Below are 25,300 nucleotides of genomic sequence, written 5' to 3'. Positions count from 1 at the left end.
ATACACCTCAATTACCTTATGCACACTAATATATCCTATGAGGCTAAGAGCATCAGCATCATTGGACAAGGATCTTAAACCTGAATCTAAGTCCCCTCCGGGAATTCTAAAATAGAATTTCTGGTCAGTAAGAACTTCCTCTTCGCTGTAGCCTAATTGTTGTACCATATCATTCACAATAATCACTGAAAACAGATCAGCATTCACTCTATCAACAAAAGTAACCAAACCCCCCTTGTATGTAGTTTCTGGAGATTTCTCGAACTCTCCCCCATGGTGGAATTTAATAGTAAAATGGTCTGGAAATTTCCCTGAAACCGATTAATAGATAATAGTTAGGGGTTAGGGTCTGGAATTCAAGGGTTTCTTTGATTAATAGATAATAGTTAGGGTTAGGGTTAAGGGGTTAATACATACCGTATTCAACGTCTGGATCGAAATCATCACCAGAAGCTCTGGTATCCCACATTTCCATGTTGTTCTTCACTTAATTGCTGGTTCTTCTTCCCCTGTTATTCACTTTATCACTGGTTGTATGTGAATATCGTATATAAGTTCTTGTGTATTCAGTTAATATAATAATTAATTGTAATATCTAAAAAGACTATTCAGTCCCTGATGTAATATCTAAAAAGACACTTATAGCCCTCAGGTGATAAAGAACTAACGGCATACTTGGATGCCGTTAGACGGGAGGATATAACGGGCTAAAAATGAAAACTATTAGGACTAAATTGACAAAAAATCAAACTTTGGACTGAAGTGGCGAAAGTCGCAAACCACAGGGACGAAAATGGCCATTAACTCTAAATATAAAAAAGAAAATTTTGTCTATGATTTTTAACACTTAATACTTGTAAAAAAATTTTATTAAAATATTATAGTTTTCTTTAATATGAAGATGTCTAAAAAATTGAATGTTAATGTACTCTTTAAGCATAAAATATTTTATATATACATATCAATTTGAAAGAAAATATATTTATGATACGTAATTATTATATTAATAGTTTTTTATATTAAGTATGTTATAATATAAATTATGATATTAGTAATTCAATCAATGGAGATTAATCAATTTATACGGTATGTTAACTTATAATTAATACTATATTTAGATTCAAGATTTTTTTTCCATCAATAGAAGAGAAGTGATTTTGACGAGAATTTGATAGTGAGAATTAACCTCAGAATGTCTTGTATCAATAATTATTTTCTTTTATTAGTATAGGCAGATATTATATATTATAGTAATCAATACAACATAGAATATGGTTAATAGATCACATTTAATGGATTTAATAATAATAATAATAACAACAACTAACCACATGCAAGTAAGGCATGAAACTAAACAAGATTAACATATTTGGATTTAGTCAAAAATGAGTGTGTGCATGTTTCATTTAGTAAACGAGTAGTGTTCGTGTTAATTTTATGGACTCATAGGCTAACTTGTTCAATATTAAAACAACTTTTTTATATATATTTTTAAAGTGTTTTATGTAATAACTTAAATTATTTGAAGATGTTTTTTATATCAAGTCTAAATACACACAAGAGTACCGAGTAAAACCATGGCGATTTGGGTCTGCCTCGGCTCCTCTTCCCTCTCAACATGATGGTGCCCATGATTCTTATTTGTGTCATTACCTGTATCATCTTCATATGCTCAAAACCATCTTAATCTTAACTCTCTTCTCTTATCTAAGATACAAGGCATGCCTAATTTCTTATAAAGAACTTCATTTATTATATGGTCCAACCCTGCATGTTCCACTCATTCACCTCAAACCTTCATCTATGTCAGATTTCGCTTTCAGGCACGTTTCTTCTTGATGTCCCAATGATTGTTTATGTATATACTCTAGAGTTGTATCCCTATGACTTTCTCTCGTTGAACTTATTGGACGTTTTTTCACATATACTTATGTGCCTCACCACTTGCATCAACATGCTTACACACTCCTTTGCTACAATTTGTAAACAAATGACCATAAATATTTGAACTTGGTTTTCTGCGAGACTGTAATGCCTTTAATAGTAATTTGAGTGTCCTCCCCATCAAATGTACCATTGAAGTTACAATAAAGGTACTCACTTTTAGAATGATTTATCTTTAAACCTTTAAGCTTTAAGAACGACCACCACTCCTTAGTCTCTAATCCAGTCCCTGTTTACTTTCATCTATTAGCATAATATGATATGAGAAATACATGCACCATGGGTTTTCCATAGAGGTGGCAAATGGGTTGGGTTGGGTTGAACGAGTCATGGGTTGAAATGAGTTATGGGTCAAAACGAGTATGAGTCAAATTGAATTTGGGTCAAAACGAGTCAATTAAAAAAAAGTTGTTTTGGTTTGGGTCAAAATAGGTTGGGTCAAACCGTTATTTTTTTTTTTTGTGAACGAGAATAACTGCGGAAACATTTTAGTTTTTTTAAGATTTTTCGTTTTTTACTTATATTTTAAGTCATGATTTTTTTAATTATTTTTTTTTAAATTTTTGTTGAGAGGTTTTCTATTAAGATCAAAAACTCTCAAAAAAATATTCAAAAATAATAATAAAAAAATTATAACTCAAAATATAAATCATAAACAAAAAAAATAAAAACACTAAAATGTTTCATACGTTGTACTCGTTCCATAAAAAAAAACCATCTAGAATCGAACCGAAACCGAAAGAATCAACGAAAATGAAACAAAGAAACAAAAAGCCAAAACCGGACCACATCAATCAAAACGAAACTAAAAGAACTCATACTGAACAAAAACAAAACTGAAAAAACGAACAAAAACGAGTCCGGAATCGACCAGAAAGAAACAAAAGAAACCAAAACCCAACACGTCACGGGTGAAAACTCGTGTTGACTTTAAACTTGAACCGAACCCGTTCCGATCTGAAACCCGTTTCATGCCGAAACCTGTCTTGTACGAAAACCCGTTCCGATCCGAAACCTGTCACATTTCCTTAGGACACTAACCCGCATTGACCCATTTCTTTGAACTTGTCGACCCGTTTTGACCTGAAAATAAAATGATGGAATTTCAAATGACTCATTTTGACCAATTTATTTAAAACATTTTACCCAAATCAACTCATTTAACTTTTGAGACAACTCAAATTGACTCATTTAAAAGAGTTTTGATCAAGATTGTCACTAGGCCCTAGTTTTCCATCTAGATCAACTTAGATAAGTCATCAAGACTATTGTAAAAATAAAAGAGGCTTAACATAGATTAGTGGTGAAAGACTCTTCTTTATAGAAAAGAAGTTTGTATCCTCTATTGACACACAAACACTTGTATTAAACCCATCATACATATCTAGTTGTTTCTATATATTTCATAGAGCCATTTTCTCTTAAGGCTATCTAAAAATACTTGACAGGGCACATTATCTTAAAGATTTTCAAAAGGTTAATGAACACCTTATACAAATCCCATTTTCCGTGTACATTTAAATTAATTTCCAATGTGTATCACTTTAGCGGTAAACTGCCATAACATATATCAAAATTGGTTCATGTAAATCAAGTTTGCGTCTAATTCTCTCAGTTACTCTTTGCCACATATTCATGATATAACTTAGGAGCTTTATCTCCATAGTTTCATAACATTGAGAGTTCCATTCGTTCTTGTAAAGAGAAACTAAAAAGTATCACATTTAAATATTTAAAAATATACTGGCATTGTTTAAACATAAATGCTTGAAAACATAATACGTAAAGTTTAAATTTTAAAGTGATTGTAGGTGGAAAATATATCATTTAAATAACTATAAGCATACGTATGAAATCAAATGTGAGGCTTTTTTTTTGAAAGGGTGAAGATTATAAGAGAACTTTAAAAAATATTTTGGACAAAAAAAAAACCCTTAAAAAATTTATAAAACAAACAAAATCAAAATTTTTTAAAAAGTAAAAAAACCCAAAAAAAATTATTTTTCATCCCGGTTTAAAAAAAAAACTAATTATACACATATGTATATTTTTATTTAATCTCGATTTACATAAGGTACACACAGGGGCGGACCCACATAGTGTGGATCGGGGTCCCGGGACACCAATGTTTTTTAAAAATTTATTAGAAGCGGTATATTAAATTTTTTGAGGACCCCATAAGATTTAATACTTGGAACTCATACTATTAATGTTGATGTGGTCTGGTGGAAAGTCCCTTGTTTTATCTTTGAAAGGTCATGGGTTCAAGTCTTACAAGGCTCAGTTTTTGGTTTTTTGTGTTAATTTTTAGTGTTAATCAATCATTTGATTGCTAATGTTGCAATGATAACTTTGGAAACATTCAAACACCTCTAAAATACATATCATTGTTTTCAACTTTATGCATGGTTTTCTTTAGAAACATTCAAACACTTTAAAATATCAGTTTTATTTTTCACTAGTTTAAGTTAATGGTTTTCAACACATGCTTATGAAAGGGTGGATCTAGGTTCTATCTCAAAAATGTTTAAGAAAGGGAAAACAAAGTGTTTATGTGTCAACCCAACCCATTTTGACCCGTTCAGGTAGTGATGATTGAAAAGAAAGTTTTATTATGATATTGTTTTTTATTATGTTCTTCGCCTCGACTCGACCTGAACAACGACCGACCCGAAAAATTTGAACACCGAAAATATGGGACCCCATTGGCAAAAAATCCTCGGTCCGCCACTGGGTACACATATGTACATTATCATTTATCTTAATTGTACATATGTGTATAAAGAGTTATTTGTTTAAAATTAAAAAAATACGTATTATACATATATGTATAATTTTCTAAACCGATATTTTTTTATTTCTTTTATGAAATCAGAATGTAAAATAATACGTTTTTTTTTATTTTCGTGTTATTTTTTGTATTATACTTTTTTATGTTTTTCTTAAAAAGTATTTTTTTGTGGTCCAAAATTATTTTAAAGTTCTCAATTTCAAAATAGTTCTCACATGTAACTAATCTTTTTTTGAAAACATAATAAGTTTTAACTATAACTACATATTTTAGTTAAATTATATGGATGGAGATTCTATTGTAACGTTCCAAGTATATTTTATGATATTATATATTATTAAACTAACTATGTTTTATTAAATCTTTTAACTAAAAATATAAAATGAGGAGGAAAGTATAAATCTTGTGGAAATTATATATTATTGTTATGGTTGTTGTCCTCATTATAAGTACAATATATTAATTATAATAACTGAATCCCATAAAGTGTAACAGTTTTTTATTTTAAGTTTATTGTAAAAGGCTAATATTTATTCATTACTAGTTTTACGAACTCACGCGTTGCGGAAGAGTCAAATCTTGAAAAAGTAACATCAAAACGTTCTAGCCAACTCACACATAATAAAAAGAGCTTCTAAAGCTCGCGCCGGTGGCATCATTAAACCGAGAAGATTGTAAACAATAAAAAATAAAATAATAGATGCTACATGACTTTAACAAACTATCCACCAACCGTTGCAACATGTAAATACAAAGTGGTTTAAAGTTTTGGCTTGAAAATGTAAAACAAATGAAAGTTATAATTTTAAATGCGATTGAGTTTCGAATTTATTTTTAAGGACATTTTTTAAAATAGTCAAAAGATATGGATTTTGCACATTGAGTATTTTTCCCATGACCATTAAAATTAAAAAAAAAAACACTTCCGACATGCCACCTCCATGTCAGCGTTGACTTTTCTTTAAATAGTAATCAGAATGTTGAATGTGAAACATGTCATACAAAATTATGCTCAGGTGAAGCAAAACATTCACAAAATTAAACGGGTTAACCTGCTATTTTTTTTGTCAATTGGCAAAGTCAAGAATCTCCTCAAACTTATCAAAATCTTTTTTATAGTGTAGCTCAAAACTATTATTATATGAGAAGTATTATACAAAATTGATTTATAACTAAATTTCTTTCATTTATACATATATGATACTGAGAATAAATTTTCAATAGATTGAGTGTTCTAGGTATGTTATGTACATGCATTATTTTTTTATTAAGTTTTTTTTCGAAAATAATCATTTTATAATATAAATAAAATCAATTTATGTATAATGATACAAAAATAGATGTAATACATTTTTTTATATACATTATGTATTGTTTTATTTGTAACTTAATTATTTATTTAGATTATCATGTGTGTTACACGAGACTCTAAAGGTAGTATAGTAATAAAAAGGTTTTTTTTTCCAATGTGGTGTAGTGATAGGAAACATATGTTCCTTAATAGAGAATCCAAGTTCAATCTCACTCATAGCATTGGGGGGGGGGGGGATGCGTGGCTACTTGAAGAATGATTGAGAACCTTGTGATATCCAGTTCGATCCTAAAAGCGTATGAGTTTTACCACCAGTGGGTCTTCGGGCGGGTGAGTTTTCCCCTAAATTAGAGATAATTTAGATGCGCTTAAGGGTTTCGTATGACTGGTTTGGGCTAGCTGACGGCAACCTTTTGCCATTGGGTCACCTTGTACACATGGGTAGATCTAAAGAACAAATGGGTGGTTCTAGGTTTCGAAATAATAGTGTATTTGTATATATAAAATATTAAAGGAACCGTCTTATAAATTAGGAAGGAACCACCCTGTTTACATTATAAGTATTGGCCTAACTAGTAAGTAGTTGGTTTTCTGAACTAAAGGTCGCAGGTTCGATTCTAATTACTATCTAAATTTTTGAATTTTTTTCTTTTCTAATTCAGCTTTATATCAAGTTATGGTTTTATAAAACACACAATACACAACCTACCTATCTCCCCTCATCTCAATTTAGGGTTTTATCGTGTTTTTATTATGTAATGAACTTTGTCTGAACCATTAAACTGACCCAAACCTCAAACATACCTGAAACTTTATATACCAAACTCTATAAAATTGAAACATCTAAAAGTAATACACCAACTGAAAAAACATTCTGAATCCATCATTGCATATACAAAGCAACTAGACAATTCTTTGATCGTCATCATTTAAAACAAATAGAATAATAATAATAATAATAGGAAAAAATTACTGTTTTAGTCCCCGTGGTTTTTAAACAGAGTCACTTTTAGTCCCTGAACAAAAATTTGAACTGTTTTACTCCCTGTGGTTTTTAAGCAGGGTCAGTTTTAGTCCCTCCATCAATTTCAAGTTATTTTATCCATCCAAATATGCATGCATTTACAATTTCGCCTATTTTCAATAAAGTATACCATGTTTTAGGAACATTACTGTGCTAATGATAGATTGCATGTTTCTTTGTATTTAGGTGGTAAAAGAAGTAACTTTTTTGCAATTTTCTTTTGTTCATGCATGTCCTAAAAAACGTAAAAAAATTTAATATTTTAATAAAATGTCCTCTTTATCAATATAATTTTTATGTCCCCCACAAATCCACCACCATTTATGTCCTTTTTAAACTCATAAATAAGTATCCAGCCATTTTCTATGGACTCTATCATGGAACGACATTAGATAATGCCCTGGATGATTATGAAGGTGATGAACAGTAGAAGACTATTGATGTTGACCATGTGTATAGTGATGAAGATAATTCGTCTGTCTTGTAAAAAATAACTTGATATTGACGGAGGGACTAAAAAGTGACCCAGCCTAGAAACCACAGGGAGTAAAACAGTTCAAGTTTTTGCTCAGGGACTAAAAGTAACCCCGCTTAAAAACCACAGGAAGTAAAACAGTTCAAGTTTTTGTTTAGGGACTAAAAAAGACTCCGCTTAAAAACCTCAAGGACTAAAACAATAATTTTCTCTAATAATAATAATAATAATAATAATAAAGAGTTTAGAAACGATGGGACCCACTCATTTAACCATAGTTGATACAACCCAACCCACCTTGGTTTTCAAATACCAAGGGGGACCCATCTCATCATGATACACCCCTATATATAATAATAATAATAATAATAATAATAATAATAATAATAATAATAATAATAATAATAATAATATTATGCATACACCACCTCCCACACGCAAAACATTAGGAAAATATAAGATAATAAAATTGGGGGTAAGGTAAAAATTAGGGTTTGACCGATCCAATCGAATCTCAATTGGGCGTACAATCTGACACCAACCCAACCACTAGCCTCTACTCAACTCACCTCACCTCACCTCAACTCATTCCTCCGTTAACTTCGGTGCCCACACGATCCGATTCGCCACCATAAAAAGTAATTACAATATCATCCGAAATTGTCGTTGTTAAGCTGTTTAAACCACGACGGTTTTTAATTTTAATTATAGAAGGTTTTTAAATGCAATCTGGCGGTGGAGGACCGCCGTCGGCGTCTGCATCGCCGTCGTCTTCGTCGGCGCCGGCGGTGTCGCGATTTGATCCGGTGAAGCATCAACAGCAGCAGCAGCAAATGCAGGTTAGGGTTTTGGAGTCACTGATATTATTATTTATTATATTATTATTATTATTATTATTGTTGTTGTTGTTGTTATTTATATTAGATTTATTCAATTGGCCGCATAAATGAACTTTTGGATGTTTTGTTGTGCTGCTGACAGCTCACATGACGTGTCAAGTTGTTGCAACTGAAAGTGATTTATTTATGTTAAGATTTGTTTACACTGAAAATGGTTTTGAGTTTGACACGTGGACTACTAAGTACTGTTTGCCTGTTTGTGATTAGGTTAAGTTTTGATGTGTGTGTGTGTGTTGGTTATGCAGTTATGTCTTATTTGAAACAGTTGTGTTTTTTTGTTGAAAGTGTCAATGAATTGTTAGATTTGTTTACGCTTGCTGATAGGGCTGTAAACAAATTGAACTGAAACGAACGAGGCCTTGTTCATGTTTGTTTCATCGGACAGGCGAATGATTGTGTTTTTCTGAATGTTCATATTCATATGTCATATGCTATTTACATATAAATTAATCACATAATACATGAATATGGTTTTTGTTTTATGGTTAATAATTTTGCTTAAATCTATATGATAATATTAGAAAAGTCATTAAAAAAATATTAAAGACCTTCAGTCTTCACAAACACAAACGGACACATTATCGAACGTTAATGAACACATATGAACGGACATGGCTTCTGTATTTTCATTTAGTTAATTGAACGAAATTCTTTGTTCATGTTCGTCAAACGTTCAGTTCTTTTACAGCCCTACACTTGCAAAAAAAAGGATTTTTAAATCCACATGTGGACCATTAACTCATATTTGTGTGACTTTTCAGTATTCATAATTGCTTTTATGTTTCATTATTTTGAATTAAGTTAAGTTTTGATGTCTGTGTTTGTATGTTGGTTATGTAGTTATATCTTGTTTGAAACAGTTATGTGTTTCTGTTGAAAGTTAATTTTGTGTACATTGTTTATGCAGTTATTGCAACAACAGTTACTTAGAAACCCTGAAGGGAGAGAAGCTATGTTAGCATATCAAGCTGGAATCAGGCAAGGAGTATCGGGATTGGGTTCGGGCTCTATGCAACAAATGCAACAGCAGCATGGTCAAGATGAAGGACAAAATACAAGGCATGGTTTTGATCAGCACATGAGCCCAATGCAACAAGCATATATGCAATATGCTCAACAAGCCCAACAAGCCCAACAAAAGTCATCACCGGGTATGCAAGTCCAGCAGGCGGTTTCTAGTCAAAGTCAAAATCAAATTCAGAAGCATTTTGGCATACCAGCATCGTTTGGCCAGATGATACCAGGGAGTAATATGGGACAAATGCAAGTCTCACAAGGTCAACAGGGTATCAATAATATGGGAAACAGCCAGGTGGCGATGGCTGCCCAAATGCAGGCAATGCAGGCTTTGGCTCTCGAGCGTAACATTGATCTTTCACGTCCTGAAAATGTTAATTTAATGGCACAAATAATGCCGATTATGCAGTCTAGGATGTTTGGTCAACAAAAAGTCAATGAAAGCAACACGGGCCCACATTCTCCACAAGTGGCGAATGCAAGTTCTCCCCATAGTGACGTGTCGGGTCATTCGGGCTCTACAAAAGCAAGGCAGGCAATGTCGCCTGGTCATCCGGGTTCAACCCAAAATACCCCCTTGGTCAACACTTCTAGCGGTGGTCAAGGTCAACAGTTCCCTATTCAAGGGAGGGAGAATCAAATGGCACCTAGGCAATCTATGCCGCCCCCACAGTCACTTGCTAACATGAGCCAGAATTCAGATCATTTTAGCAAAAACATGGTAACTGGCCCAGAGTCGTTGCAAATACAGCATGCTAGACAGCAAATAGATAACCCTTTAACATCTCAGAAAGTACAAAAATTACCCCCGGGCTTTACAAAACAGCAATTTCATGTTCTTAAAGCCCAAATTCTTGCTTTTAGGCGTATAAAGGTTTGCAAAATTTGTATATTTTTTAATCATATAGACTAGTTTTGTAAATGTCATATTATTTATCTTTTTGTTGACCTTTTTATTTGACTTGATTACAGAAAGGAGAGAAAACTCTGCCTCGTGAACTACTTCAAGCTATTGCACCGCCTCCACTTGAAGTGCAGTTGCAGCAGATTACTGCCCCTGCTGGTAGAAATCTTATGGATTCCAATAACAAGGATCTTCAGGCTGTGATGAATTTTCCAAAAAGAGAAGTGCACAAGGAGAAAGAAACTGCGGGTTCCACAGCTAATGCACAAAGTACAACTGTAATTAATGAAACTCCATCAGTTTCTCTCCCTGCAAAAGAAGAGCTGAGAAATCCTTCACTACCTACCAAACAGGAACACGAGGTAGAGCATGTGATTCCGAAAACTTCTCATGTAGCTGAGGGTTCCACAGACAAAGGTAAAGCTGTTGTCTCACAATCAGGAGATCCAACTCAAACAAAAGATCCGGGTCCTTCTAGAAAGTACCATGGCCCATTGTTTGACTTTCCTTTTTTCACTCGCAAGCATGATTCTTTTGGATCAAGTATGATGCTCAATAACAATAACAATCTAACTCTAGCATATGATGTAAAAGATCTTGTTATTGACGAAGGCATAGACATGATTAACAAAAAGAAAAACGAGAGTTTAAAAAAGATTAACAGTTTACTAGCTGTAAATTTGGAGAGAAAAAGGATAAGGCCAGATCTTGTTATAAAGTTACAGATTGAAGAAAAGAAACTTCTCTTACAAGATGTACAAGCACGTGTGAGAGAAGAAGTTGATCAACAACAACAACATATAATGGCTATGCCAGATAGACCGTATAGGAAATTTATTCGGTTATGTGAACGCCAACGACTGGATCTTAACAGACAAGTACAAGCTGCTCAAAGAATCATTAGAAAGAACCAGTTGAAATCTCTTTTTCAGTGGCGTAAGAAGCTTCTAGAATCTCACTGGGCTATTCGTGATGCACGGACTTCACGTAACATGGGTGTTGCCAAGTATCATGAGAAGATGTTGAGGGAATTCTGGAACGAAGATGATGATATTAGTAAAAGAATGGAAGCTTTGAAGAATAATGATGTTGAGAGGTATAGAGAGATTCTTCTAGAGCAACAAAATAATGTGCCCAGTGAGGCTGCCGAGAGATACGAGGTTTTATCCTCGTTTTTATCTCAGACTGAAGATTATCTTAATAAACTCGGTGGCAAACTTACAGCTGCCAAGAATCAACAGGAGGCTGAGGAGGCTACAAATGCTGCAGCTGCAGTTGCAAGAGCTCAGGTACGGGATTCAAATGATTCTTCATGTCATATTTATTTATTCTTGTCTCACATAAATGATCACTTTTTTATAAAAGGGTCTATCCGAAGAAGAGGTAAGAGCTGCCGCATCTCGTGCGAGAGAAGAAGTATTAATAAGAAACCGCTTTACTGAAATGAATGCACCTCAAGATAGTTCATCTGTTAGCAAGTAAGCTTCAAATAACTATGTCTAGTTTTTCAAATTTTACAATGCGGCCTTTAGGAGATCCATGATTATAAATTATAAATGCTGTTATTTAATCTCTCTTATTATTGGTTGTCTACAGATATTATACTCTTGCACATGCTGTCAGTGAAAGAGTCACACGACAGCCATCAATGCTAAGAAAAGGAACTCTACGTGACTATCAACTTGTACGTTGCTTTATTTATGTTAAGTCCTTATTTTTCAATTTGGTCAATGATGAAGAAATATTCTTATCAGTTTATGGGCCTTACAGGTTGGATTGCAGTGGATGCTTTCATTATATAACAATAAGTTGAATGGTATATTGGCTGATGAAATGGGCCTTGGGAAAACTGTCCAGGTAAGCTACACTACACTTGTCTGTAATTCTATCTGTCCACCTGGCAACCAAATCTTATTTTTCTTCCTTCACAGGTTATGGCTTTGATTGCTTATCTGATGGAGTACAAAAGTAATTATGGCCCACATCTTATAATTGTTCCAAATGCTGTTCTGGTTAACTGGAAGGTTGGTTGACCTTAATTATGTCCCTGTTAATGCTTCATTTTGCATTCTTGTCTAACTAACTTATTTCTGCAGAGTGAGTTGCGTACTTGGTTGCCAAACGCGTCTTGCATTTATTATGTTGGTAACAAAGATCAACGGACAAAATTGTTTACTCAGGTAAGAATTTCCCCTTTTCCTTTGTGTTCCCTTCTTTATAACATTTAAATGATCCCATGTTTTTTTTCTATGATGTTAGGAGGTTCGCCGTCAGAAATTTAATGTACTTGTGACAACCTATGAATTTATCATGTTTGATAAATCAAAACTTTCTAGAGTTGACTGGAAATATATAGTTATTGATGAAGCACAACGAATGAAAGACCGAGATTCGGTTCTAGCCCGTGATCTTGATAAATATCGATGTCAAAGGCGGCTACTTCTCACTGGGACCCCCTTACAGGTCTCATAATCACTCATATTTTACAGTTTTTACATGTTAACTGCGTATGCTGAGTTGGCAAGTGGTGTTATTTTATTTTATTTTTTGCAGAATGATCTTAAAGAGCTCTGGTCATTGTTAAATCTATTACTTCCAGACGTGTTTGACAACCGAAAAGTGTTTCATGAATGGTTTTCACAGCCTTTTCAGAAAGACGGTGCTCACAATGCTGAAGATGATTGGCTCGAAACTGAGAAAAAAGTTATTATTATACATCGACTTCATCAAATCTTGGAGCCTTTTATGCTTAGGCGTCGTGTTGAAGATGTTGAAGGCTCACTTCCTCCAAAGGTAATCAATTTTTCGATCCGTTTAGTTATCAATGGGTCCATTTGTGTTGTGTTAATGGGTCAAGTTGGTAAAATGAGAAAAAAACTTGGTTTAAAAGTTAACAGGTCAAAAAGTGTTTTGGGTCAACCCGGACCAACACAACCAGTAAAAAAACCTTGGTCAAAAAGTGTTTTGGGTCGACCAACACAGCTAATAAAAAACACCTTTTTTTACCCGATTAGGCCTGTAAACGAACCAAACGTTCAGTGACCCATTCGTGAACCGTTTGGCGGGAGTTGGTTTATGTTCGCTTGTTTAATAAGCAGACGAACATGAACACATGTCTCATTTGTTCACTTATGTTCGTGAACGTTCGCTCATTCGAATCCGTGTGTGTTTGTTCGTTTACTTACGTTCTTTTATGTTTGTTAGTTTATGTTTATTTAAGTTCGTTAATATATTTATTTAAACTTTTTAGGCCTGTTTCAATTTAGTCTAGTTATAGTAACTTTTTAGGCCCAACACCTTGTTGTTCACACTTACTTTTATATTGTTTTAGTTTGGTTATGTTTGTTCATTAATTTTAACTTGTGTTTGTTTGTTTACGTTCATAAACCGTTCGTTTATACTGTTAATGAATGAACATAAATGAACCCGAACACGTTCTTCTTTTAACGAACGAACACGAACAACAAAACTTTGTTCGTTTAGTTGTTCATTTTCGATCATTTGTTGCGTTAAAACTAAATGAATGAACACTTCGTTTGGTTCACTTATAGGCAACTTTTTTAATCTGTACCTTGAGTCTGACCTTAAAAAATAATAATTGCAGATCTCCATCATATTAAGATGTAAAATGTCAGCTATCCAAGGTGTGATATATGATTGGATCAAAGCAACTGGTACGATTCGGGTTGACCCGGAAGACGAGAAACGGAAGGTACAAAAAAGCTCAATATACCAAGCCAAGACATTCAAGCCATTGAAGAATAAAATCGTGGAGCTTCGGAAAACGTGCAACCATCCTTTGCTTACTTACCCGTTTTTTAACGATCTATCAAAAGAATTCCTTGTTAAATCATGTGGCAAGTTATGGGTTCTTGATAGAATCCTAGTAAAGCTTCAAAGAACTGGGCATCGCGTGCTTTTGTTTAGTACAATGACAAAGCTTCTAGATATTTTAGAGGAATATTTACAGTGGCGTCGACTTGTTTACCGAAGGATCGATGGTACAACGAGCTTGGAAGACCGTGAGTCAGCAATTGTTGACTTTAACAGCCCAGATACTGATTGTTTTGTTTTTTTACTCAGCATTCGTGCAGCTGGACGAGGTTTAAATCTTCAAACAGCTGACACGGTTATAATATATGATCCTGATGCGAACCCTCAAAATGAGGAACAAGCCGTTGCGAGAGCTCATCGTATTGGTCAAACACGGGAAGTCAAAGTTATTTACATGGAAGCCGTGGTTGACCAAGTTTCTAGTCATCAAAAAGAGGATAATTTAAGGAACGGAGGTAGTGTTGACTCGGATGATGACCTGGCAGGTAAAGATCGTTACGTAGGATCTATCGAAAGTTTGATAAGAAATAATATTCAGCAATATAAGATTGAGATGGCTGATGAGGTCATAAATGCTGGAAGGTTTGACCAAAGAACCACACATGAAGAAAGACGGTCAACTTTGGAATCATTGTTACGTGATGAAGAAAGGTATCAAGAAACGGTTCATGATGTCCCGTCACTTCAAAAAGTGAATCGAATGATTGCTAGAAGTGAAGAAGAAGTCGAGATTTTTGATCAAATGGATGAAGAATTTGATTGGACGGATGAGATGACGCAGTACGATCAAGTTCCTAAATGGCTCCGTGCTGGCACTCGAGAAGTCAACTCTACTATTGCTAGAATGTCCAAAAAGCCCCTGAAGAACACTTTATTTACCGATAACATTGGTGTGGAATCAAGTGAAATGGGTTCAGATGTTAGAAGGGCCCGACTTAAAGGAAAGAAGTTTTTGAATTATGCGGAGCTGGACGACACAGATCTCTATGAAGCTTCATCTGAAGAGATTGCAGATGCCGCAGCAGCAGCAGCAGAAGAAGAACAAGAACAAGAACAAGAAGCTGCAGACTCTGATAATGATGATGATGATGATGATGATGATGATGATGAAACTGCACCTGTAGTTGACCAAAGTCAATCTGAAGAAGATGATATTATTCCTGCTTCAAGACAAAATAATATGCTTCAAGAACCGGGCTCATCAGGATCATCTTCAGATAGTAAACGATCAACTCCAATGACAATTCCTTCAATTTCTTCCAAGAAATTCGGCTCGCTTTCTGCATTAGTTGTGCAACCAAAGTTAAAACGCAAACGTAGTATTCGTGTTCGACCGCAGCCTGCTGTAACGAGGCAGGATAACAAATCTATTGACCGGTCTTCTCTTCTTCGCGGTCCATCCTCTCACCTGCCTTTTCAAGCTGACCGAAAATTGGTTAAAGAGAATAATGCTTACAAGAATGAACAAAGCAGCTCCTCGGTGAAGGCTAAACAAACTCCCCCTGCCCGGAAAATTTCCGGGCAGCCTACAAGAACAAATCCCATATCTGGTCCTTCTGAAAACTCTAACGTAAAGAAAGGAAGTGGGTCTTTTGGTGGGACCATGATGACTGAGGCGATCCAAAGAAGGGTACGTTTTTAATTAATATGAGTTAATGTTAATCAATCAACTTGTTTGATTTATTTATTCTATTAGTGAAATCTTTAATAATTTGCTTACTCCGCAGTGCAAAAATGTAATCACCAAGATCCAGAGGCGAATTGACAAAGAAGGCCAACAGATTATTCCATTGCTAACTGATTTATGGAAGAGAACCGAAAGTCCCAGGGGCGGTTCTGGAAATAGTCTTGATCTAAGAAAGATTGAGCTGCGGGTTGACCGACTGGAGTACAATGGAGTTACTGATCTCATTGTTGACGTGCAGCTTATGTTAAAAACTGGAATGCAGTTCTTCGGATTTTCACACGAGGTATTATAATTTTATAACCCTTAAATTTTATAATTAATTTATGATCTACATAAACAATACAATAATAATTTTGATGAACAGGTGAGGTCTGAAGCAAGGAAGGTGCACGATCTTTTCTTCGACATAATGAAAATTGCATTTCCCGACACCGACTTCCGTGAAGCCCGGAGTGCACTCACTTTCTCGGGTCCGACGGCTTCCTCATCTCCTAGAGGGCTGATGGCTTCCTCATCTCCTAGAGGGCCGATGGCTTCCTCATCTCCTAAAGGGCTACAACCCATTGGTCAAACCAAGCGAACAAAACAGACGAATAACCCAGAGCCAGAGCCACGTCACCCATCGAGACCACTTTCTCGTTGGTCCATTCCCGCTAGAGAAACAAGGTTCGGGAACACCAGCAGTGGGGGTGCGGGTTCGTCTCATGGTCTGGAAGAATCTAAACCGCTTTCCCATCCAGGTGATCTTGTTACCTGCAAGAAGAAAAGGAAAGATAGAGCTGGTCCTGTCTCGCCTGTTAGGCGTGGGATTAGGAGCCCAGGTCAAAGTAGGCCGAGTCAAAGTCAAACTGTTGGTCAACAAGGAAGTGGGGGTGGCGCTAGCGTTGGTTGGGCTAACCCTGTTAAGAAAATGAGGACAGATGTAGGGAGAAGAAGGCCGAATCAACAATGAAAGTTGTTAGCGTATGGTTTGTGTAATCGAATTTGTTAAGTACCGCTATTGAAGCATATAGGACAAGTGACCATGCGTAAAGGCGTAGTGTTGATAATACAAACTTGTTTTTGTTTGTTGGAAGATCTAAGTGTTCAGTGAACTGTTGAACTTAATATGCATATGCAATGATTTACTGGTATACCCGTTTATGATAATATTATGTAATTAAAAATTACCGTTAGTAACTTAGAATACGAGTACCAAAAACCTGATCTTAAACTCATTGCAAAACCTACTCTTTAATATACTTTCAATGCCATTGGCCTTCTGGTCCAATGACATGGGGTGATGTTTAAGGCTTGACCTTGATGTTTCAGGTTCGAAACTTGACTTAGCGTGGGGTTTGAGTTTACTCCTTGATGTTGTTTTTGAGTGAGTCAGGTCTAGAGTGTTAAAAATCAGTATGGACAATTGATATTCCGTCACATGAAGTCTCACTTATGTCTTATAGGGATGCACTAATTGATATAATATGATTTAACATAATGTTATGCACTACAATCGTGTAATATAATGCATTGTAGATAGAACAAGTATTGACATTAGTTCTTTCATGAGCAATAACTTTCTTTCATTAGTTCTGGTTGTAATACTGTTTGTGTTGCTAATCCTATGAGATGAGTGTTATTTCATCATAGTACGTCGATTATCATCGTACTCAAACATATGTATGGCATTCCTATATACACACATTCATATATATATATATATACAATTTAAATATGATAATTAAAACGCAAATAACTTTTTTTGAATGTTCATTAGGATCATTACGGGCCACCGGCTGACAATCATATCCATTCCTCGAGTATGAAACCGTGGGGTGCTAAGCTAATAACGTAGACCATGGATCATTGGCAAATGCTAATAACTCATGACTTCTATTCTTTTTCTTTTAACTTTATTTTTACCCTTGAAGTCATGCTGTTTGCCTTGGCTTTAAGATTAAGTAGTATATCACTAATGAATCAATGATCAAGACACTTAAGTGTCTTAACTAATTTCCCTTAAATATCTTATAATTCAATTATACCATTCTTCCATAATGCAATGTTCTATTATACTATACAACCCCTCAATGCACTATCATTTGGGCACCTTTCTTTGTCTTTTGACTATGATGTGGTAACCAAGAGTTCATCTATTGAAGTGGCATGTAAGAATCTCCAAAATTACCAACATTGATTATGACTTCATCAACCACTCTTTGGTTGTCACCAAATATTTGTTTCTTAAATCATAGACTTTGTCAATTATTTACCAAATTGTTACCTTTTGTTAGTGTTTTAACACTTTAGTTATAAGATTACTTTTGAGGGTGTTTAAGATTTTATATATAAACTGTTATATTTGATTATTTAAAATATCAACAACAATTTTAATAGGTGATTCAAAGTCCAAAGAACCACTTGAGGTGGAAGCTATATGATGGCATGAAAATGACCCTTTAGATGTTAATTAGACATGGAATAGTGTAGCCATTAACTGATATTGCATAAAAGCCATTAATTGATATTATGATGAAAAGTGTTCATATGAGTGTGAGAGGATAGTGTGTGGGTGGGGGACCATCACAATTGGGAAACAAACATTGAAGCATTAAAATATGATTAGAACATTTCATCTCCCTTGGAAATGATGTCTTAGAAATGTTCATAGTTGTCTAAATAGATGTAATATATTTTTGTGATTAGTTGAAGAGGGGTACACTTTACATTTAAAACGCACACAAACTATCACGGAGAATGAAAGAATACGTAAGTCAGGGGCCAAGGGTTATTTGACAATCTTGTGTTGAATCATTAAGATGTTTGACTGTTTAGAAGATACCCTTAGTAATGTCGGAATCTAGTTAGAAGAGTTGTATAGTTTATCCTCGTGATGACTTACTATATACATAACTTTCATATGCAAGGTCCTAGTTATCAAAAGATAAGCACACAAGCGTATGATAGGGATTACGATGGGCTCACTCTATGCTCCTCAAGACTCATATTGCATTTTATTGCCTTATATTTTTATAACGACTAAATCTTGCACTCAATAAGTATTGAATTCTTGACCTTCTATTTTACACCCCTAATCACTTTACCAACCCATCAAAATAAGAATGACATTGCCTTACGTTTTTAACTTGTCAAAGACAACATCTACATTTGTCTTTAGTGTGGGCAGTCTAAAGTTAATATAAGAGTGTAAGACTAGCATACCTTGTGTTCTTAAGCTAATATAAAAAATGTATTAAAACAAAGAATTAAATAACAAAAGAAAAGATTAGGTGTAGTCAATGTAGAGTTGTTTCCTTTTAAATTCCCGCTTCATTTATATATATACAAGTTAGATTTGTTTTTTTTTTATTTTTAAACTATACTAATAAGAAAGTATACATGTACTTGTATGAGGTGACTTAATGATATATAAAAGGTTAACGCCAGCTGATTCAATTTAGTTGTACGTAGCCCTCAAGCGTATGGGCATGGCTTTAAAGGGGGCGGGGTGTCCTCGGTCACTGTTGATTTTTCGCTTCGTAAGCTAACTTTTCGCAATTCTGTCCATAAATTTTTATAGGTATGGAGTCTGGTCACTTCTATGACTTAGCCCAAGTTTCGCTATTGCTTAAGTGCCTCCAAATTATCTCTAGTTTCGAGGAAACTCATTCGCTCGGAGGCCCGTTAATTGTAAAACCCGAACGCCCTCATGATCGAACTCGAGTTCACAAAGATCATCGTCTTCCTTCATTGTAAAACCCACCACCAATGTTCTCTCAAAAATATTGCCCATGAAACTGAATAAACCTGAAATTTTATTAAAAGAAACCAGACCTCCTGTCAGTACACCAACAAAACAAGAATTGAAGCCGAGTGTTAAACATTCTCTCAAAATTTATATAAAGCATGGGATATTTAGAGTTTTAGACATATGCCAGATAACACGCAATAAATGACAAGTGGCACACATCCAGCTGGCACAGGCGCACGTTAGTACCACCACCACCATCACAATCACATAAATAAAATTCAAAGTCTTCCATAAAATTTTGTATGCCATTTGTTTAATAATAATAATAATAATAATAATCCACCACCGCCATGTACGGCCGCCGGAAATATAATAGCTCCGAGATCGTCCGTACACCTGATCGGCCGTTCAATATTTATCCTCCTCCTTCATCACCGTCACCGAGCTCGTATTCTGTTTCCACATACTCATCTAAATCATCAACTTCTTCTTCTTCTGGAAGAGTTAAATGTGTTGCGAGATCCGTTGCCGGAGTATTTGTGGCGTGTTTTACGCCGCCGGAGGAGGAGTATACACGTCATCATCATAGCTACTCCGGCTACGGTGGTGGTGGTGGTGGTCATTCTGATACGTTCAGTTCAAACTCAGGTGATTACTTTGTTTTAAGTTAAAGAATTACATAAATAGTAGTAATAAACTATATAAATTATTACGTGTTATTTGGTTAATATTTTCACATATATATAAAATGTGACCTTGTTAATAGGGCGTCTTCAAATATTTAAATACCCGAAATAAAAAAAATAAAAAAAGCCTAATGAGTCAAGAAATATATACGCTAATATGATTCTAAACGACGATTAACGTTATAGTAATTGGCCGTTATTTCTTTTAGTTGTTGGAGATTAATTGGATTTATTAATCTTGGAATATTCAATGTTTTTGAATCGTAAACTGGTAACAAAAACCTTTCGTCGTGCAACTGTTGTGAACCAAGTGATTTGAAAGTGGTGTTATAATAATAACAAATATTAAATACTTGTGATGAAACTCAATAATGGAATCGGAAGCAACAGAAGATTTTTTTTTTGAACTTTCAGAACTCAAAACTTTTTTCTCTTTTTCTTATTATTATAATGAAAAAAACCTCAAAGTATTTATAACCCTAACAATCAGACTTTGACTAGAACTAGGAAACTAAAAAGATAAACATAAATAAATAAAACTTAAATAATAAAATATTTGAATTCTGATCTCCTCTTTATCCTCCCCATGAGATCCGCCTAGCCATCCCTCGGTTTTATTTTAACGAATCGGGATTATAATTATCATTAGTTTCTATTTGATTTTGTTTGTTTTTAGTTTTGGTCGTTGAATGGATTATAGATTAAAAAAAAAGAAGTTTTCGGATCAAGATTAATCATATATAAAAATAATTGTTTGCCCCTAGGACGATGGTCTGGACCACACAGCCCTCATGCCGGCCATGCTTATGAAGAACGTTTACAGGTAATTTGAAAGAAAGTGAAAGTTGAATGAGTATTTACTAAGAGTTTAATTAACTAGGCTTGACTAAGTTCTTTTGAACTATGTGTTGACTTCGTTGTGAGCTGTTAGGCCTAACGATCACCAATACGGCAATACCCAAGCTCGAGCCTATGCAACAGAATTTCAACCGTCCATTATTAATTTGAATTTGACGCTCCAAAGATTCCAACAGACAGGAGAAAACCTCTACGCTAAAACCCCCTAACCACCAGACCAAAGGCCTGAGGTCTGATGGCGTGATTTAACTAATAACTTGAATGCTTATAATTATATGTTTAGTTTATTTGATTTGTTTGCAAGTTTATGTAGTCTAGAATTTAGGAGTTTGATTGCGTAGGTTAAGTTTTTGTTTAGTTTAAAAAAGGTTATAGGTTGAATGGTTTTAGTACGTGTTTTTCAGTTGCAAGTTTAATTAAGGGTCGATTAAGTTTTGGTCAAATTTCGTGTTCGTATTTTTATTTTCTGGGTTCTGCAATCGGATCAAGTTGGAACGGGGCCAAAATAATAATAAATTTTCAAATTAAAAACCCATAAAAGATGGGGTGACACATATTAAATGTGAACCCTTCCCATCCCCTACATGTCTCTGATTCTTTGATTTTAAAAATACTAAATTTAATTCTAGTCATGGTATATAGAAATAATTGTTATTAACTTATTAATAATCACATGTTCTCTTTCTTTTCTTTTAAGTCAATACCTAATTACCTATTACTACCAATCAATCATGTTTACAAATCAAACACCATATCTAAATTTCTTATATGCTATTTACTTTTTGTAAGCACAAAATAAATCACATTTAATCATCTTATGACAAATAAAGTAATATGAATCATTTATAGTTCGTTTCACGTGAATAAATAAAGAGATAATTATGCATTGAGATGGTTTATACTTTATACCATCAGTGTTATTATTCTGTGTCTTATTAAGTAAAACAAACTAACAAAGAGATTTAGTAGCTTAATTTTATTTATATGTGTTGATAAACATGATACTTTTAGCGTTTAAAATAAGAAAAAATATATGGTATGATGATATTTATAATGGGTGGTAATTTTCTTTTAGTGAAAGTAATTAGGTTTTGTGTTATCACATCGACCTGTTTACCTGATTATTATATTTTTTACAAACCACCAACCCAATTGACATGTTTACAACTTAATTATTATTACCGGCAACCCATCAACCCGTCTGACACGTTTAGATTAATGAGTTAAATGGGGACACCATTTTAGGTGTGTACAAGGTTGATGTTTTTAAACGAAGAAATGTGTGGGCCGTTTTGCATTGAACAGTTAAACTTGTCAACCCGACACGATGCACACCCCTAAATATGTGAAATTTTAAAAACACATATGAAATAATATCATGTTCTTGTATTTTTAAGGCCATACTGTTCCATTGAGATCAAAGTGTTAACATGTTGCCTTTGACAGATTTTTCCGGGGCATCTGACTCCACCGATGGAAGGAAGCGAGTCACAATTCGTGACATATATGGAACCCGAAACGATTCTACTCACATGAAAGAGCCCGGAAGTGTTAAGTTCACTATGCAGGAAATCAATCAGGCAACAAAGAACTTCTCCCCAGCCCTTAAAGTTGGACAAGGCGGATTCGGGACTGTCTATAAAGGTCAACTTCAAGATGGAACCCTTGTCGCGGTCAAACGGGCCAAAAAGGTCGGGTCATCTATATCTTTAGTACAAACCATTTAGATCATCATTTAAGAGGCTACAATACTATGTATTATATTTTGACCATTTGTCTAGTTTACTAATATGCTGCTTGACTTTGACTTTTTGTGTAGAGTATGTATGACAAGAACCTTGGAGGAGAGTTCCAGAGCGAAATCCAGGCGTTATCGACGGTGGAACATTTGAATCTAGTGAAGTGTTACGGGTACTTGCAGCACGGAGATGAAAGAATCATCGTTGTTGAATACGTGTCGAATGGAACACTTCGGGAACACTTAGATTGTGAGTTGTCCAAATTCATTTATAACACGTACGCCTGGCAAAATGTGCTGATCGGGTCAGGTGACGGGTCAGAGCAAGTTTGGGTCAAAATGTACCGTTTTTTAAAAACATCATTTTAGCCAGATAAAACAGGATTTTAAAAAAAAGCCATGTTTGACGGATCAAAACGAGCTCTTTCCAAACGACAATCTCAACAAGAGTCCATTTTGGTTAGAGCCCATTTTGACAAAACTTATGTTTTTCTTTAAAAGTCCCTTTAGGGCTGCTCAATAAGCCATCTGAACCTGGCAACACCAATAATATTCGGCTTGTCGACAGCCCGGCTCAAAAGTTGGCTCATTTGCCACAAATTACACCTTTTAATGTGTAGTGGCAGTCCTTCAACTTTCATTTATGTCAAAAAAGTCCCTCAAGTAACAACTATCTAACAAATGCAGGCATCAAGGGCAATGTTCTTAGTCTCGCCTCTCGTTTAGATATCGCTATAGACGTAGCACACGCTCTTACTTACCTACACACGTATACAGGTACGCTTTATCTTCTTAAACCCGAACCATTTAATGAGTTGATGAATTGTACCGCACAACTACAACTCCATAATTTTTTTATCGTGATAACTTGGAAACAGATCACCCTATAATCCATAGAGATATCAAGTCTTCAAACATCCTGCTCACCGAAAAGCTACGAGCCAAAGTTGCTGACTTCGGTTTTGCACGGTTAGCAGCCGATGCAGAATCGGGCCAGACCCACGTGTCAACTCAGGTCAAAGGGACTGTGGGCTACTTAGACCCTGAATACCTGAGGACATATCAACTTACTGAAAAAAGTGACGTTTATTCTTTTGGTATATTACTTGTGGAGCTGGTCACGGGCCGAAGGCCTATTGAAGCAAATCGTGAACTTAAAGAGCGCGTAACAGCTAGATGGGTACGTGCGTGAATTGACAAAAATACCCTTTCGGTTTTTATATAGTTAAAAAGGTATTTTTTGTTCCGTTTTTGGAAATGACAGGCGATGAAGAAGTTTACAGACGGTTCTGTGCTTTTGGTATTGGATCCGAAACTTGAAAAGGCGGACGCAAACGGTTTGGCTGTCGAGAAGGTTCTAGAACTGGCGTTACAATGTGTTAACTCTCATAGAAAAAACAGGCCCATGATGAGGAGATGTGCTGAGGTTTTGTGGAATATACGGAGAGATTATAAGGAGGAGTTGGTTTGATATTGTTATATTGTGGGTACCATTTTATAATGTAAGTGTTTATTAATTTTTTATTTATTATTTTTTTTGTGAATGCTTGTTTGAGGTATATAATCGTATATATAATAAACCTGACAATGGCACTTGTTATCTGTGTCTACCATTAAGCATATACACTTATTTGTTATAGACAAAGTAAAGGAAAACCGAAAGGATTCTACGGTATATCAAAGGTACTTTGTATTAACATGGGTGAGAATATGATTCTCGGTATATCAAAGGTACTTTGTATTAACGTGGGTGAGAATATGATTCTCTAGTCCTCCAAGAAACAAAACACTATCTCCCGCTCTAGTGTCAAGGCTGAGTACCGCGGCATGGCTATGTCGTGGCCGAAATGTATAGGATTAGAAACCTTCTTCTCGAGTTGCTTGACCACCCATAGTCCCATATGCACATTGTTAGTCGACTGCGATAACGTTAGTTCTATCTACATGTCGGAAAATCCAATTCAACACCACCGCACTAAACATATCAAAATCAGTATCCACTTAGTTTGGGCTTATCTTTTTCCTAAGACTAAGCGGTAAGCACTATATTATAATAGAAATTAGAATATATGTAACAATTACTTAGATCAATATCTATAAGACTGAGGGGTGTGGGGGCTTCAACGGGGGCGCTAGAGCCCCTCCGCTCGCGCCCCCAGGCGCTAACACCACACCACCAGGGGCGCTAGCGGGAGGATAGAGGCAGGCGTGAGCTGGTTAGCGGGAGAAGAGAGAGAGAAAGTTACCTAGATTTTAGCAAAAAGAGCCGTTGGGCTCATATTAAATTAAAAAAATATATATTTTCTTAAACTTTTAATATATACCTTTACAAAATATACTCCATTTCACAATTATACACCTTTCCTCCTAAAATCCTCTCAAAATTAACAAAAAAAAA

At 35.0% G+C, this 25,300-nt stretch overlaps 2 protein-coding genes across 3 annotated transcripts; both read left to right on the top strand.

Annotated features, from left to right (window-relative positions):
- The first annotated feature begins 8,196 nt into the window (after positions 1-8,196).
- Positions 8,197-17,020, top strand: LOC143564373 (ATP-dependent helicase BRM-like). 2 transcript variants are annotated; one of them, XM_077051672.1, is made up of 14 exons: positions 8,197-8,385; positions 9,353-10,336; positions 10,435-11,655; positions 11,732-11,844; positions 11,963-12,050; positions 12,137-12,223; positions 12,298-12,390; positions 12,463-12,546; positions 12,626-12,829; positions 12,920-13,159; positions 13,971-15,830; positions 15,928-16,170; positions 16,252-16,357; positions 16,412-17,020. In XM_077051672.1, the coding sequence occupies exons 1-14, from the start codon at positions 8,269-8,271 to the stop codon at positions 16,837-16,839; spliced, it is 5,868 nt and encodes a 1,955-aa protein (XP_076907787.1). In that variant the 5' UTR covers positions 8,197-8,268; the 3' UTR covers positions 16,840-17,020. The 2 variants fall into 2 exon arrangements, with proteins under 2 accessions (XP_076907787.1, XP_076907786.1); XM_077051671.1 differs by having other exon boundaries at positions 16,252-17,020.
- Positions 17,021-19,946: 2,926 nt separating this feature from the next.
- LOC143564363 (calmodulin-binding receptor-like cytoplasmic kinase 2) lies at positions 19,947-24,373 on the top strand. The gene is made up of 6 exons (XM_077051664.1): positions 19,947-20,268; positions 22,611-22,855; positions 22,984-23,152; positions 23,590-23,679; positions 23,781-24,082; positions 24,167-24,373. The coding sequence occupies exons 1-6, from the start codon at positions 19,971-19,973 to the stop codon at positions 24,371-24,373; spliced, it is 1,311 nt and encodes a 436-aa protein (XP_076907779.1). The 5' UTR covers positions 19,947-19,970.
- Positions 24,374-25,300: the final 927 nt, after the last annotated feature.

Source organism: Bidens hawaiensis, unplaced genomic scaffold, assembly GCF_021521415.1.
Source record: "Bidens hawaiensis isolate Kalapana, Puna unplaced genomic scaffold, B.hawaiensis_p1.1 tig00021996_1, whole genome shotgun sequence".
Taxonomy (NCBI): domain Eukaryota; kingdom Viridiplantae; phylum Streptophyta; class Magnoliopsida; order Asterales; family Asteraceae; genus Bidens; species Bidens hawaiensis.
This window is presented reverse-complemented; position numbering and strand designations above follow the sequence as displayed.